The 17,724-nt window shown below is 42.8% G+C and overlaps 1 protein-coding gene across 1 annotated transcript in view; it reads left to right on the top strand.

The window, feature by feature from the left end:
• Positions 1–16,560, top strand: part of LOC108709243 (G protein-activated inward rectifier potassium channel 2) — a 72,157-nt gene extending 55,597 nt beyond the window's left edge. Inside the window, exons 2-3 of the mRNA XM_018248909.2 lie at positions 9,567–10,481; positions 15,967–16,560. Coding sequence (XP_018104398.1) covers positions 9,590–10,481; positions 15,967–16,292 — 1,218 coding nt within the window. The 5' untranslated portion in view covers positions 9,567–9,589 and the 3' untranslated portion in view covers positions 16,293–16,560. The remainder of the gene's footprint in view (positions 1–9,566; positions 10,482–15,966) is intronic.
• The last annotated feature ends 1,164 nt before the right edge of the window (positions 16,561–17,724 follow it).

The following is a 17,724-nucleotide window of genomic DNA, read 5'->3' as shown; positions in this document are numbered from 1 at the left end:
TACACTATATGGGCAAAAAACATGGAAACTCCTTCTGATGATTGGAATTGTCTTTTTAAGTCACACCCATTATTCAGTACATCATACAGCGGATTTCATGACAAATCCATGCAACAAGCAATAGTTTGGGGAAGGCTCTTTCCTGGTCCATAGACAGTGTTGGATCAACCCACCGGGATACCAGGAAAACTCCCGGTGGGCCCAGGTGTCAGTGACCCCTCATGCTGCTAAACATTTGGCCTATTTCATGGCCATTCCCTATTTCTATGAGAACAAAGAGGCTAATTAGATGGCATAATAATTATAGTATGTAAAGAAAAGAGACTAGGAGAATAAAGGTTGAGTGAGGACAGCAAGAATAACAGTACTGAGAGTGGGCCCCTGGTCTAAGATTTTTTGGTGGGCCCATGGTCTAAGGTTTATGGGTGGGCCCCTGGTGTCCCAATCCGGCACTGTCCGTAGAGATTGGGTTTGCTGAGTGAAAGAACTTGACCTGCCTGCACAGAGCCTTGACATCAACCCAACTGAACCATTGTGGGATGACTAGGAACCCAAACTGAGAGGAAGGTCTGATCTCCAACACTCAAACAAATCCCACCAATAATGTCCCAACATCTAGTGGAACCTTCCCAGAAGAGTAGCAGCAAAGAGAGGAGCATCTTCATATTAATACCTTTGGTTTGAGAATAAGATGTTGGACAGACAGGGGTCGTATTTCTTTGACCATATAGTGTGAAACAGTTTGGTAAATGGAACAGAAAATGACATGAGAATGACACAAGATTGGATATTGTAAGTTGTTAGTTTTCCTTTAAATTGCCTTTTTGTATGCGGTTGTCCCCTTCTATTATAGGTTTTCTCTTTGCCTTGTGTCTATCCCTGCCACATTCGTGTCCCTACACCTTTCCATCCTCCAGTTTCCCTTTCTCATCCCACTGGCGAATATAATCATTGTCACCATCTATTTAACGAAATGTCAGCTCCTTCCCAACAAATGCTCTCACAGAAAACATGATTAAGCCACAACCATGAGCAGCGTGATGTGAGGTTAGCAAGAATGCATAATGTCATTACCCACTGTCACATGGGATCAGAAAATAACTGCTGGAGCCCAGCACTGCCCTGACAGCTGCCAATAACACTGAGAGTGTCTGTGCACTAACCTGGAGGCTCACACGGGCGAAATGCATGGATTCCTACATAATCTTATATAATGATTATATCAAAGCTCAGACATATAACATAGGAATGAAATAATTATGTTCTATACATAATTATAATATACCCCCTACTGGATATTAGAAGTCACTGAGGGGTTCTGTGACCATATAAAGGCACAAGGCTGCAGGCTGAGTTATACAGGGAACTCTGAGTATCACTCATGTATTATAAGGGATAATGTTCCCCCTACTGTAAATCAGATAAATTGGCATTCATAAAGCATAAGGCTGCAGGCTGATAATTCTATACCTGGTAATTGAGCTCCAAGGAGATGTTTTATGTCCTTATATTTTTGAAACAGGGCCAATGTTGCAGCCAACTGGATCTAAACCAATGGAGCAGTGTACTGGACAAGGTGTCGCACAACTTCATTCACATTATGGCCAACATCTTCACCTCTAACCCCCATCAACTTACTAGTAATTAGCTTTGTACCGCCAGTTGCAGATATAACTATATAAGTAGACATTTGATTGGTTGTCATGGGTTACTGCCCAGGTGCAAAGCCATCTGGAGTAAATATATGAGCCCTATTGTGTCTGACGCCCAGTTGATTCCAGATCAGGATAATGCAGTATACAGATAGAAGCATGTGTTTGTGTGTGTTTATATATATATAGAGAGAGAGAGAGAGAGAGAGAGAGAGAGAGAGAGAGAGAGAGAGAGAGAGAGAGAGAGAGAGAGAGAGAGAGAGAGAGAGAGAGAGAGAGAGAGAGAGAGAGAGAGAGAGAGAGAGAGATGGCTGCTTTACCCATGGCACCATATGTTCTCATGCTCAGGAGTCAGTGGGATATTATTGGTTCCAGTTCACAAGTTTCTCTCTCCTCCACAGCCTTATTTATGAGCAGGCGAGGGCCTGTGGCCCTTCGCTGGGAGAAGCTCACATGAGTTTGGGACATGCACAGATTGGGCTCACTAGTCTACACTGCAACACCTTGATTTGCACAATTTGATTGGGCTGAAGTGCACACATGGAGCGCGTCTGAGGGAAATCGCTGTTGAGAGGACTCAGCCAAACCACTGGCTTTTAATGCTTATAACTAGGAAAGCATGGCTGCTGTACAATTGTGCCTGTACACTCAGGACCCTATTTATAGAAATCCAAATTTATCTGAGTATTTAAATAAAAAAAGTCAGACCAAAGTAGAATCCACGCTGTGACCAGGGCCGGATTCACATAGCGGAGGCCCCTAGGCCTGCTGCCATTCGTCGCCCCAATGTGGGTGTGGTTGGGCACCATGCTTTCCCCCTAAAATCCTGCCACCCTAGGCCTGGGCATTGGTGGCCTTTCCACAAATCCAGGCCTGGTTGTGACCTTATTTATTAATAAAAAATCATGATTTAATCAGATCGGGGAAAATTTGATAAAATCCGAATCATGAGTTTTTTTCCCAAATCACTTAATTTTTTCAGGCTTTTTCCTGAAAAGTCCACATTTTTTCAATTTTTTGCCTGAAAATAGTCAGATTTTCAGGCTCATTTCAGCACAGACCACAGAAACTTCGAAATTGGATAGGGACCTCTCCTAGTAACATATACATATACAGCATGTCTAAGATGCCAGATTTTCAGATTCAGACTTTTTCCATCCTTGGGTATAATAAATCTTGAAATATTTGAGGGTTTTTTTCCCACTAAAAATTCGGATTTTATAGTAAAAAAAAATAAAAAAAATTAAAAGACTTTAATAAATAACCCCCTCTGAGTCTACTGTGTATCACTGGGATATAAACTACAGGTATGGGACCGGCTGTTATCCAGAATCCTCGGGACCTTGGATATTCTATAGTCTTTTCATAATTCAGATCTTCATACCTTAAGTCTACTAGAAAATCATATAAATATTAAATAAATCCAATAGGCTGGTTTTGCGTCCAATAAGGATTAATTATATCTTAGTTGGGACCAAGTACAAGCTACTGTTTTATTATCCTAGAGAAAAAGGAAACAATTTAAAAAAAAATTGGATTAATTTCAGAAAATGGAGTCTATGGGAGACAGCCATCCAGTAATTTGTAGCTTTATGGATAACGGGTTTCCAGATAATGGATCCCATAACTGTATATCTCCCATGTGCTATTTATATATTTAGCAAATAAGAGCAGTTAAACTACAGCTTCCAGCACCCTACTCATACCTAAAGGGCATCTCCAGGGTGCAGAAAAGTCTGCTGATTTAGGGAATGTAGGGCACCTATTACAGAAGGAGTGCTGTGCCGCCTGCAGTGGTAGGGAGCTCCCAGTGTGTGTGGGAACGGTATGGAACACGCATGCACATAATAAACAATTGTGTCCCAACACTCACTCTAATGGTGCAGACCAGTCAATAGTGGGACACTCAGTTATTATGAGCTTGTGCCCCAGCATGGCAGCCTATGCCAGGAGCTTCCTCCCAGTGAAGGGGCACAATACTCAATATTCTCTTAAATTCTTTAAATAAATTCTCTCCAGAGTGGGGATTCTGTTAGCCTGAGCCTCTTGTGGGTTGCAGGCAAATTTGATGCCATAGGTGGTCTATACATATAGGTGCAAAAAAATAGCAAGTTGCCACAGCCAATCAGCAGCTAGGATTCACTGCAGTGTTCCCCCAGCATCATGCACACGCATGCAGAATCTGTTACAGAGGCAGGTGCAGATTTCATTCCATTCCCCGCAGCATTTTAAATGAGGATCTAACACCTTATAAAATTCTATTTTATCTCTTTCCACTTGTCCCCCACCCATCTGATTCCTGCTTGCCTCGCCAGTAAGACTGGGATTAGGAGAATCAATGTAAATCCCCGGCCTCCCTGTGAGAGCGGCGCATTGATTGGGATTGCAGTGATTTGCAATGGCAGTTGATTTGGCAAGTCAGCATGGAATAAGTTCATAGCAAATTCACATGTCAGCAAGTGCAAGATGAGCAGCCAAGCTTAACAGACCAATATTTACAGTGAGGATAAGAGCGGGGCCAGGCGAGAGGAATACTGCAAGGGCTGCGGCACACGGTGTGAGAAACATATACAGCAACACATTAGCACCATGTTATCACTGAGTATAATACATTCCCCCTCCACTCCATCTAAATAACAGCTCCTTCTCTCCCTCTCTCTATGTATATATACTGTATATGTACAGATATGGGATCCGTTATCTGGAAACCCATTATCCAGAAAGCTCTGAATTATGGAATGGCAGCCTCCCATAGGGGCAAATTTACCAACCTCCGAAAATTCACCAGTGACGGCTTCACTCAAAGTGAAACACTTTGCCATGCGTAGATTCGCCAGGACAACGCTAATTCGCTAAAATCTGAAGTTGCATCCAGGGCGCCGAACGCTGGTGAAGTTGCGCTAGCGTTACTGTGCCAAGCAAAACGAAGTTGCACTAACGTTGGCTAATTTGCATACGGCGGGAAGTTAAATTTCAATGGAAGTATATATGTTGCAGCAAATGTAGGGGGGAAAAAAAAATTACGATCTTTTGCAGCTTAAAAGATCTGAAAACTCACCAGCGTTTTTTAGGACTTAAAAAAATTTACAAATTTACATCTAAACTATTGCACTTCGTCTGGTCTGAGGTGGCAAAGGCAAGTCTGGCGCAAGAGGTAACATTCTTTAAAATCCACATATTAGTGAATTGGCGTAGTTACGCCAGAGCGAAAATTCAACCTGGCGTTAGAGTGCGAAGTAGCACTATAGTCCATCTCCTTCACTAGCGAATTTTCGCCAGCGTTAGTCGCTGCGCCCTTTAGTAAATTTGTCCCTATGTGCAGTTTGGGAATGGGCTTGGGCACACTTGGCTTGATGGAAGCACGGCTAGATATTACCATTAGATCGTTACAATGCTCGGAGTTTGCAATCTACGGCTTCATTCCACTGATAGAAAAATATAAACCTGTATAAGGACAGAATAATCAGTGGGGTTTTCTATAACAATGTAACATCGCATATTAATTCCTCCAGATAATCCGCTATGAACAAAGAGGGTAGTTATTTATTCTTATTCTCCCTTCCAGTTCCTATTCGCTGGGACCCCCCAAACCAGAATCTGCTTTACATGATGGGGGATTCACTTTCTCCCTTTAAATTCACTGGGGAAGATCCTTTAAAGCTGGTAGGGTGGTCTTAGCACTCCCACGCTTTTACCCCAGGGAACCATTCTCCATATTGTATAGTACTGTGCAATCAGTATGGCATCACCTACCCATATGTGTAAATACAAATATAGAGAGAAGGAATATTCTGTGCACTCAGAATGATATACTGACACAGTGATATACATATATTTAATGGAAGAACAATGGATCTGTCCCTGAAAATAATTTCACAGCCTGTGCTGGAGCTTCTGTTGCGCGTTGGATTAAATATTTCAGCAGTTGCCCGGGGCTCATTCACTCTATTGTAGATACAAATCATATGGCGCATGTGTGTGTGACACAAAGTTTTGTGCGTTCCCACTTCTCTGTCATCAGGAAAGCTTTGTCTGAGCTCATTAAACATTTCTTTATTGGAATAAATACGTATGATAGGGGGGTTGTTGTATTTCTCATTGCCACAGAGTTAGGGATATGGGGCCTCAAGAATGAAAGAAATGAAAGCGTAGAAATGTTTATAATTCAGGGTGTCCATGATCCTCCAGCTTTTGTTGGGTCCTGGCATTAGGTTTGCTACCTGGCCGGTATTTTACTGGCCTGGCCGGTAAAAATGATGGTTGATCCCAATGTTATGAATAGGCAAAAAAGATAAATATATAGGAAGGCCGGTAATTTTTTCCAGAAAAGGTGGCAACCCTACCTGGCATGCCCCCACCCATATACACAGAACATTTCCATTTTTTTCAATGCCATAGCAACCAATAAAATCATTGCTTTCATTCTTCAAAATACAGATGACTTGGGTTTGTTCACTATGAAAAACTTGCACCATGTGACATAAGCATAAGCCAATCAGATTTCATAAAGAAACCTAGGAGGCAATATAATACAAGGGGCAAAAAAAGCCCCCCAGGTCTTGTAACCAAGAGCAACCAGTGTATAATGAGCCTCGTGACTGCAAGGGCAAGTGCAAAGTGCTAAAACGGATGCAAAATTGAGCCATTCATTTTCACCCATGTACTTGGAAGAGGTCAAATGCACCCATTGATGCTAGGGGACCCTGAAAGTAATGGCACCCTGGACATGGGGGTAGTTCCAAAGTTTAGGGAGCTACTGACTTGTGCCAAGTGAATTCTCAGCAGCTCTGCTAAAAATATACCCTCCCAGTAAGAACTCTCTATTCATTGGTACCATTACAACCATCTAATGGGGCCCAATCTGATTCTCCCAAGGTACATTATATTTATTTTCCCATTTATATAGGGGTTCCACAGATGCTCTGTATGACATCATCACTATGATATAATGGGGCCAATGAATGGAAAAGGTCCACAGCACAGATACTGTATAAGGGTTAAAGCATGAGACAGAGCCAATGAGCAGCTGAAGGGTTAACTTGAGTCTTTGCAGGTAGCCATTATCACCTGGTTGTTATGGAGGCGCCAGATGCAGTTAGCGGCGCAGACAGAAGTGAGCACCAGGGTACAATGAGAATGAATGGAGGTGATAACTGCCAAGCTAATTTAATCTTCCCTAAATACACAAGTGTGAGGCTCGGGGCCTGGAGCAGCACAGACCACAAAGCATTTATAGCTCCGGACCATTTATAGTCACTAACAGCACAATCTGCTCTGCCTTCCTCTCTTATTATTATTATTATTATTATTATTATTAATAATAGCAAATAATAGCAGACATGGGACTTTGCATTGGGGCCCCCAGGTTAACAAACTGGCCCTCATACAGGAGTCTTTCACTCACTGTAACAATTAATCTTCACATTTTTAACAGGAGCTAAACTATGGGGATATATAAGATTTTTGCACTTTTAATGCTCCTTTAATATTCTGCAGCATTAGGGGGAGACAAAGGAGTTTCACTTGTGCCCCAAGATGTGCAAGGGAGACTCACAAGTAAGGCAGGACTCGCAGTCTGATACACTGACACACAGAAATATGGGCCTGGTACAATATGATCCCATTCAGCTCCTTTCATTTATTTCATGCTAACATAAAGCTTTTTTAAGGTCAATTTGTCCTTTACAGTAATCACATCCCTATAATTGTGAGACTATAGAAAAGGGATAGCAGAAGGTCCCTGTGTTTCCTTCTCTCCAGTTCATGTCACTCACCTTTTGTGATTCAGTTACCAGCAGAAATGTCTCCCAAGACGCTCCCACACCGACTATCATACCCCTAGTATGTCCAGCAAGTGCAACATCCCTTGCTTCAAAGCTCTCAATGTTGGTCACTAACACCATTGCAACACTGGGTCCTATCCCGGATAGAACTGAACCAAACATATTCGGAACTGCACTAAAACCAGTTCTAATCTATTTATTTCGCCTTTCCGCTCAACTGAAATCTTCTAATCCCAATCAACACATGCAGTAATTGTCCCTATAAAAGTTAAACTTGACCCACTTCAGTCTTGGTAACCCCTCAACTTTCCTTTATCCCCAAGTTTCTTGGGCATTTATATACAACCAACTGGTCTGTTTATCTCTGACCATCGTCTCCTTGACCAGCCCTCAGCATTCCACCAGAACTGCTCTAACAGGACTGACCAATGACCTACCCCTTATCATTACAAACACTCCTTGGCCACGAGAGACGTCATTGGTAACCCTCTCCTCTTCTAGTTCCTCTTCTCCCTTGACCTTTGCAACCTTGACCTCTCTGGTGTTTCATCATACCTCTTCTCCTTTCTCCTCTACCTGCAGAGACCATAATTTCTCCTATATCACTATCTTTTGGGGGTTTCTCTGTCCCAAGACTCATTAATTTGTATAATTCTTCCCTTGACCAATGAACTTTTGATTTTCAATGCCACCTCTATAAAGACAATACTGTCACTCCTCTGAGCTATTTCAACTGTTGAGCTGCAGGCCACTTTTAAGTTAATATGTCGAAGGCAGAAATGCTCCGCTTCCCCCTCCCAACGGCCATAACATCTCACCAACACCCATTCTCTCCAAGCCTTTGGGTTATCCCTGATTCTTCATTCCTCATATGCAGTCAATAACTTAATCAAATCACCATTTATTTGTGGAATGTTTTTTATATATGGCCATTCATCACACAAGATGCCATCAGAATTCTAATTCACTCTCTAATCACGTCACCTATTGACTACTGTACCTCTCTATTGATCGGCCTTATCCTCAACACTCTAACATCTCTCCATCTATGATAAATGCTGCTGCCAGACTCATAGACCACACCAGTGGCTTAATCTCTGCCATTCCCTACATCACTCTCCACATTACACTTTCAAGCCTTGATTAGAGCTGCACTCTTCCTCTGGAATTCCTTCCCATGTTCCATCAGACCTTCTCCTTGTTTAGCTTAGCTGTCTTAACGCTCCATGTTCCACAATAAACCATTTCCACCTGCTCCAGTACATCACTCGGTGTCCCATCCCTCATGTTCCTAACTTACCCTTAATCCTTGGTCCCATACCCCCCCCCTTCTCCTTTTAGACTGTGTTCTCCAGTGGGCAGGGTCCTCTTTACCTCGTGTATCAGTTTGTATGTTTAGATGAATGCACCAACCTCCAATTGTCTATCACAATTATGTGGCATCTTATGAATACCTGTCATTAGCAATAATAATATGTATACCTTATGTCTTAAGCCTGATACACAGAGCTAGATTGTGCACAAGGCTCCCTCGGATCCTGCTTGGGGCCACTTTAGATCTAGGGGCCCTAACAGTGCTAGCTGACAAAACATGTCCCAGAATGGGGGTAGCTGTGGAATCCAACATCCTAGCTAGGGTCCATTTAAGTCCTCTGAAGACCAACCTAAAACACCAAATGTATTGTTCAACGGAGAAGACCTTATTTACAAGATAAGCACAAAAACTCACACATTTGCCCTTATTAAAGCACAAATCCCAGGTTGCACTTAGTCCCGTGTGCTCATTGCACCCATTAATATGAGTGAGGGGCTAGTGGAAGCCAACCAGGGTCCTGGGTGCCATTTGCAGAGTGTGTTCATACCCTCCCCTAAGCTGAAGGTTTGAGGCTTGAGCACCCGGACCCTCCCCCTATTAATTTTTGTAAGTTAACCTTTGCTACGCTCTCAAAAAAAAGTACTGGATGCTCCTTTGAACATGATAACTTGTTAAAAGTATAACGTTTTGTAGAGGCCTAGTAACCCATAGCAACCAGGCAGTATATACCAGTTATTGCTTGATATTTTGTAGTGTGACCTTTAATGCCTGCTATTTACTATATATTATCCATCTTCTTCTGTTCCACATGACCAGTGTCACCAACGTAACAAGGCCAGATGGAGCAGGACGTGGAGAGCCCCATCACGATACAGCAGCCGATCAAGTTGCCCAAACAGGCACGCGAGGACCCGGGCAGGCCGAAATGCTCCAAACAGAAGATCCAGAGATACGTCCGCAAAGATGGAAAGTGCAATGTCCACCACGGCAACGTCAGGGAGACCTACCGCTACCTCACTGATATTTTTACGACATTAGTGGATCTTAAGTGGAGATTTAATCTGTTGATATTCGTCATGGTTTACACGGTGACTTGGCTCTTCTTCGGGTTCATATGGTGGCTCATCGCTTACATTCGGGGAGACCTGGAACATATAGGAGATAAAAAGTGGAACCCCTGTGTGGATAACCTCAATGGGTTTGTTTCTGCTTTTTTATTCTCCATTGAGACTGAGACCACCATCGGTTACGGGTACAGGGTCATCACGGACAAGTGTCCCGAAGGGATTATACTTTTACTGGTCCAGTCCGTTCTGGGGTCTATTGTGAACGCTTTCATGGTGGGCTGCATGTTTGTGAAAATATCCCAGCCGAAAAAGAGGGCAGAGACGCTCGTCTTCTCCACCAACGCCGTCATCTCCATGCGGGATGGGAGACTGTGCCTGATGTTCCGGGTCGGCGACCTAAGGAACTCGCACATCGTGGAGGCGTCCATACGCGCCAAGCTCATCAAATCCAAGCAAACCAAGGAAGGGGAGTTTATACCGTTAAATCAGACTGATATCAATGTGGGCTACGATACCGGAGACGACCGCCTGTTTCTCGTGTCGCCGCTGATTATAAGCCATGAAATCAATCAGCACAGTCCCTTCTGGGAGATTTCCAAGGCTCAGCTGCCTAAAGAGGATTTCGAGATCGTGGTCATTCTGGAAGGGATGGTCGAAGCTACAGGTAATCAGCGGTTACTTGTAGTCATGGGAGTGTGTTATGTCATGTGTCTTTAAAGGAACAGTAACATCAAAAAATGAAAAGTGTTTTAAAGTAATAAAAATATAATGCAGTGTTGCCCTGCACTGGTAAAACTGATGTGTTTGCTTCAGAAACAATACTATAGTTTATATAAACAAGCTGCTGTGTAGCCATGGGGGCAGCCATTCAAGCACAGGATACACAGTAGATAACAGATAAGTACTACTATAGTTTATATAAACAAACTGCTGTGTAGCCATGGGGGCAGCTATTCAAAGGAGAAAATGCTCAGGTTAAACAGAAGATAAAAGATAAAATCTGTAGAACATTATGGTGTTATCTGTTATCCACTATTTAACCTGTGTTATATATAGCCTTTTTTTAATTTTGTTTATATAAACTATATTAGTACTTATCTGTTATCTACTGTGTATCCTGTGCTTGGATGGCTGCCCCAAAGGAATATTATGAAAATAATTGCAATTGGTCTTCATTTCTGTGGTTTCTGGTGATTTAGCTTTGTGTTCAGCAGCTATACCGAAATTTCGGTAGTTGCTAGGTCAATTTACCCTAGCGATCAGGCAGTTGTTTGCAAGAGAGACTGGAAGGGAAATAGGAAAGGCCTGAATAGAACTAAAAGCATTTAGTAACAATAACAATAAAACTGTAGCCTCAAAGAGCAAACGGTTTTGTTTGAAAAGTGGTTTGAAAGCTGGAAAAGAAGCAAAAGAAAATATATGAAAAACAAAAATATAGACCAATGCAAAATTGCAAAGAATAGGACATTCTGTAACATTCTAAAAAAAATTAAAGTTCAAACTGCCATTTATGATCACTTAAAAAAAACATTAAAAAACTGGGGGGAGAAGTTTTTTAGATCATGGTTTTCCAGTTGATGGATACCTGTACATGTATGTTTTTATTTTTCATTTTCTATTTGTCTAAAGGGATATTAAGAGGTTAACGTAATGATTTAACCCCCAAGCTTCCCTGAAAGTGTCACCGTCTCAGAGTACAGTGGTAATGTTGCCTTGCCAAAGGCTGTTGGTGGGATGCTGGGAGTTGGCTGGGAGTTGGCTGGAGCTGGACTGAAGCTGGAGGTTGGGCATCCCTGACGTATATACTGAAAATAGTTAAATATTACACAATATAACATGTCCTCTGTACCTTTTTCTATATAAGGTGAACTTCCCCTTTAAACGGCTCAGACATTGTAGTTAGTAATGTAGTTAGTAACTTAGTACTCCTAGTTCCGGCCCTGGCCCCAAAAAAGAGATTAGTCGCCGGGTGATTAAATCTCCCCGAATCTCCCAGTGTGACCTTACGTTTAGCCTATATTTTATATTAAAGGGGTGGTTTGCCTGTATGTTACCTTTTAGTATGTTATAGAATGTCCTATTCCTAGCAACTTTGCAGTTGGTCTTCATTATTTGTATTTTATTGTTTATTCAATTATTGGCCTTCCTCTGCCACATCTTTCCAGCTTTCAAATACCAAACTGGAGAGGTGCTAAATAAAAATGGTAAATAAAGGAAAAAAGACACACAAAATAAAAGTTGAAAACCAATTGCAATCGACACCGCACTTAAAGTTAATCTAAAGGCGAGAAACCTTCTTTAAAGGGATCTGTGATTATATCATCACCCCCAGTTAATATAACATCAGCTTTTAGAGCATCTGCAGTAGCAACAGGTTATGATGCGTCAGATTACAGGTTTATTTATATATTTTATGAATGTTCCTTGTGCTTGTGTTTACTCTGCCTCATCTAAGCCTCCTTATCTCTATCAGTCACATTGTTAAACGAAGCACGGGCATCTCCAGGCAACACTGGATTCAACGCAAATGAGCCTTCCAGATAATAAAGGGCAACATCTCGTGAGCATAAGGTTCATGGCACAAGCAGCACATGTGCCAATTCTCATAGAAGCTGATGGGCATATGGTTGGGGCATTTTAGAAGTCGACGGGCATGCAAGTGGAGCATTTTAGAAGCCGATGTGCATGCGATCAGGGCAGTTTAGAAGCCAATGGGCATGCGATCAGGGCATTATAGAAGCCGATGGACAAACGTTCAGGGCATTTTAGAAGCCAATGGACATGCGATCGGGGCATTTTAGAAGCCGATGGGCATGTGACTGTGGCATTTTAGAAGCCGATGGGCATGCGATGGGGACATTTTAGAAGCCAATTTGGGCCCTACCTCCTGGCTTACTAAATATGTGGTAGGAAGGATTGTTACTGTGGGATAGTTTGTATAGTAAGGAAAGATATTGCCATGGGAACAGCCACTGTGTCCAGAGCGCGTCCAAGTAGCTTTGGCACCCAACTACTAGGCCTGGCACCCTGAATGCTTTCCCGCTAGCCTCTAACTCTTGCATGTGCACCCCATGATCTGCAACCCAAACCCTCCTGCTACAGTTCCCATTCCCTCAACTCGCCCCTCTCTCTCCCCCAATCCTGCCCATTTGCTCACTCCCCCTCCTCTTGCGCCCCCCACCAACTACATCCAAGGCAAATGCCTCTTCTGCGTACCCCACTTCCAGGCCTGCATGTTGCACAGAGTATATAGAAAGCCAGGATGGACCAGTAGCCATGATGATGATGGCCTTGATAGGCCCAGGCCCCCGCAAAAAGGTCTTCAGGGGTCCCACATGGGCATTCCCTACACTCCTCCAGCCCCCCACTTGCTTGTTTAAATGTAAATGCCAGAAAGAGCTTGGGAGGAGAACAACCTATTACAGTTCAGACTCCAGCCTAGCAAGGTAGGGGGGCGCTCCTGCACACACTGCTGCTGGTCAGCCTGAGAGACACAACAAAATGTGTGACCCCCACCACCACCCCCCATAGACACTTCCCAGGCCTATCAGGGACCCAACTGTGTAATGTCCCCCTACTGTGAGAGTGAGGGGCTGCTTAGTTCTATGGCCTTGGGAGGGGTGATGTTTATTGGGTGTACAGGGCATTCATTCACTCATATGAAATTGGGAGCTGCCATATAGCTTCAACGTACAATCCAGTGTGAGGATAAATATAAATATATAAATATAAAGAAAGAAGAAAAGGAATCGCTTCACAGTAATATTTCACTGATCAAAGCTAATGAAACATATTCGAATTTTCCCTCTATATGTTCATTCCAGGGCACTATGTATTACATGAATTAGAAAATAGACATTCCTTTTCTTAATATTCATTGTTTAATATAGTTTGTTTCTAGGCACTTGAGAAGCGGTGAACAAAAGCCGCTTTCCTGCCCTGGGAAATTGTGCTTAGCGAGCAATAAAATCACATTCGCATCTGACTTATAATTCAATCAAATATTCAGTGTTGCACTTCAAACGCATGGAGACTGAAACCAAGGTGAAGTGATAGAAGGAGCTCCACCTGGTGGTTAGAAACAGCAAAAACAGTTTAGCCTCACTACAGCTTAAACCTGGTGGATGAAACGAGGGTAATATTGGCAGAGAACATAGAAAATAAGCCGCTCACTTTTATTTATTGGGCATTCCAGTTCATTGCTGCTGAACCCCCATAAGAATTGGGATATCTGTATGACGTATGTCATAGGGGCATGACCCCACTAAATGTTTCTGAATACAACCCTTGTTGTCACAACTAGACCTCAGCACCCTATGATGTCAGAATAGACATTAAGTGATGACATATAAGCACATGACAGCTGGTTGGCCCAATATTTTATCAGAGGTGCCTGATTTTATCATAAATATTGAGAATTCGGGGGGAAGGGGGATTCTCCATTGTTAGTAGAATGCACTGCAAATGTTGCAGGGATAAGGAGACCACTGTGACCCCCATAGAAGTTCCCACTGCTAAGTAGATTTAGTTCTACTGTTTCTACAATAAATGAGTAGAAGATCAATCTGTACGTCAAAAACACTTGTCCCTTCAGAAGGGAATGGCGCACTCCAATTACCATCCTCCCGCTCAGGCCCGGACTGGCAATCTGTGGGTTCTGGCAAATGTCAGAGGGGCTGCTATAAGGTGCCATAGAAAGTCAGTGAGGGATCTGCTCCCTCTATAGTTAGGCCACTGTTCAGAGCGATGTAGTTGAGTAACTGCAGAGTTCAGTATTGTTGCACTTAAGAATAAGAAGTCTGAGGATCAGGGCGATGCTGCCAAATGAGTGGATCTTTCCATGATATGCCCACCCAAGGGCACAGCAATCTCACCGCAATGATGAAAATACAGGTGGTTGGAGTGACGACTTTATCAATGAACTGATGCGGCTGGGCCAGGTATTGTTTCAAGGAAGCCCCATTCAGGGGCTAATAAGGTGCCCAATCATCTGCCAGCAACTTTTGTCGGCCCATGTTTGGACTCCTTAAAATGGGCAGAATAAGAGGGTATTACATATTTAACAGCACAGACAGTGAGTTTGTAATTCCAGCCCAGACCATAAGAAGGTGTAACATGTAGTGTGTTGTGTGTGAATGTGAGCGAACTAGTATGTCCCAGCTGTTATGGAAATCACTCCACAGCAAAGAAAAACAAAGAACTGCTCTTTGAGCCAAGCAGGTGGCTCTGCCCTCAAGGCCAGGGTACTAGTGACCAAGACTAGCTTGAGAACCAAATCCATCCAAGCCAGGGAGGGCTCATGGGGGAATCTGCATACACAGATTTTTATTATTTTTCATAGGGAATACCCATGGATGGCTCACCTCCTACCCCTTCTGTATACAACACTACAACGGTTCATTCTAGGAGTAGTAAGAGTTGTTCCTCAAGGTGCCATAAATATTTCATATCTTAGTGATCTTTCATTTTTGCCAACATTCACTTCAGAGGTCCCAGTCGGCCCAGCCTTGGGGGGGACAGCCATTCTCTGTCTGAATTTGCTGGAGAGTGACTTACAGAAAAGCTTTCTATGAGGGCAAAATGTTCCAAATTCACATTGCCGCTATGTGCTCTGATTATTCCAAAGGGAACATTTTCATATGAATTGCTTTATGATTATGTTATTTCTTCTCTTTTTGTACAGACAATGCCCTTTGTTTAGATCAGTAGTGAGTTGTGTAGGAGGGGGAGAAGCTGTGCGAGTGTGTTACTGTGTGTGTGTTGCTGTGTGTGTTGATATTCTGCACAGCCTAAGCCCACGTGGTTAGACACCGAGAAGATTTCATGAAGTCTTTAGCAGCATAACAAGCTTTCTTTCTTCAACTCGTCCAACTATTTTGCCAGCATATGCGCCTGTTTTTCTGCAAATTAATTGCAATTTGTAATTCGGAGCCCTGTTGTTGCCAAGTGTGGCATTAAGAGAAAGCTGGGTAGAGACTGGCAGATCCTCCTGTTTAACCTGACAGCAGAACATTGGCAAATGGACAACATGGATAGAGAAAGGTCCATTTAGTTCCCAACCTCGCCTAATAAGCTAATGTTTGCGGTCAACTTTTGTTTTATTTTTTTTAAGGTTCTTGTTATAAATGGATTTTTTTTGTTGTTTGTAGGTATGACCTGCCAAGCTCGGAGCTCCTACGTCACCTCAGAAATCCTCTGGGGCCATCGATTCACCCCTGTGCTCACATTGGAAGATGGGTTTTATGAAGTGGACTACAACAGTTTCCACGACACCTACGAGACCAACTCGCCATCTTGCAGCGCCAAAGAGCTGGCAGAACTCATTAGCAGGACGGAGATGCCCTTGAGCTGGTCCATGTCCAGCAAGCTGAACCAGCACGAGGAAATTATAAATGAAGAAAGTGGAAAAACTCATAAAACCCAAACCGAAAGCAATGGGGATGTAGCTAATATAGAGAGTGAGTCTAAGGTCTAATGTTGCATTGCATGAAGATGCTGCGTAGTCAACCAATATGTGGTGTAAATGGCCTCTCAATGGACTCCAGTTTAGTTAGAAGCAGAGCAAAACAGAGTCTATTCCAATCTGCAATGTGACCAACATATAAAGAAAGGCAACTGTGGTTCAAGGCAGGCTGATGTATGCATGAATTCTCCATATTGGCTTGTAGACTACACAGTTCAGGCAGTGAGTCAGTTGGATCTTGTTTTTATATCAACTTCATAAAGCACATTGCCTACGGAGACTCCTCGGACTTCGCAGAGTTTTCTCAGTCCTCACAGAGGTGTCGCAAGAGTTCAATCGATGACTTGGTCAATCTGATGTTGCTCACCAACATTTTGAAGGCCTCAGGTTGTCCATGTCTGGTCTAATGGCTCAAAGCCAAGGTTCATCACTGTACATATGTCTTAGGGGAAAAAAATGTTTTCTCTCTTACCTTTTGGGAATAAGCCCAGCATGTACAAAGGAACTGTGAATGAAACTTCTAAATAATGTAGATAGATGTGTATCTAATGTAGGTTTATTTGTAGGAATAAGATAATGCAAAAACAAAAAACAACACACACACACACACATAAACAAACAGACACCACTCTAAATTGTCTGATTCTGGGGCTAAAGGCTTACAGAGTAGTGGCAAAAAAAATCTCTAAATGCCTCAAATGAGTTGAGTAGTTTTTGTTTTTTTTTCAAAAAAAGAAAGCCAGTAGAGAAAAGTCCCATGGACTGCTATGGGGCTCATCTGTGCACCAGTAGCAGCAACTAATCAGCAATTACCTCTGCAATTACCTCTTAGACAGTGGAACCTGACTGGTTGCCATGGGTTTCTGAAATGGCACCAATTTTAGAAAATCAATTCCTCTATTTTTCTGTGGGGTATTTTTGCTGAAATTCATCAGTCAGAACATGGTTCTTCCTTGGTAAGCCTGTCAAGATACAGCATAGGGTAGCGATGTCTTAAAGGGGCTGTATCACCTATTTAACTGTATTTTTTGTATGTTGTAGGGGGACAGCTATTCCTGGGAGGTGCTCGCTGCTTATTATATTAGTTGCAGTTCCATCACTCACCCTTTTCAGGCAACAGCACTTGTTTTCATAAAGCTGCAACAGAACAGCGCCAAAATCTGACCTGAGCTTCCAATAAATCCCAAAGGTTTGAAACGGACAAAAGTTTTCTGCTAAGCACCTCCCAGAAATGGGAGACCATTGTTTTAAGTGCCCTTTAAGGTGTTTCCTGTTCCTAAAAATATTCCATGGGATTTTATTGTTTTTGCTGCTCACGTTCATCTGCTACAGTCAGTTTCCGTGCATTTATGGAAACCACATTAGCTACAGAAGCGCAAGCCCATTGGCTACAAGGCAAGTCCTACAAATGAAAATCACGCACACAATGAAATCCAATGAAGAT

This window comes from Xenopus laevis, chromosome 2S (genome assembly GCF_017654675.1).
Source record: "Xenopus laevis strain J_2021 chromosome 2S, Xenopus_laevis_v10.1, whole genome shotgun sequence".
NCBI classification, from domain to species: domain Eukaryota; kingdom Metazoa; phylum Chordata; class Amphibia; order Anura; family Pipidae; genus Xenopus; species Xenopus laevis.
Note: the sequence above shows the minus strand (reverse complement) of the source record. Positions and strands in the feature narration are given on the sequence as shown.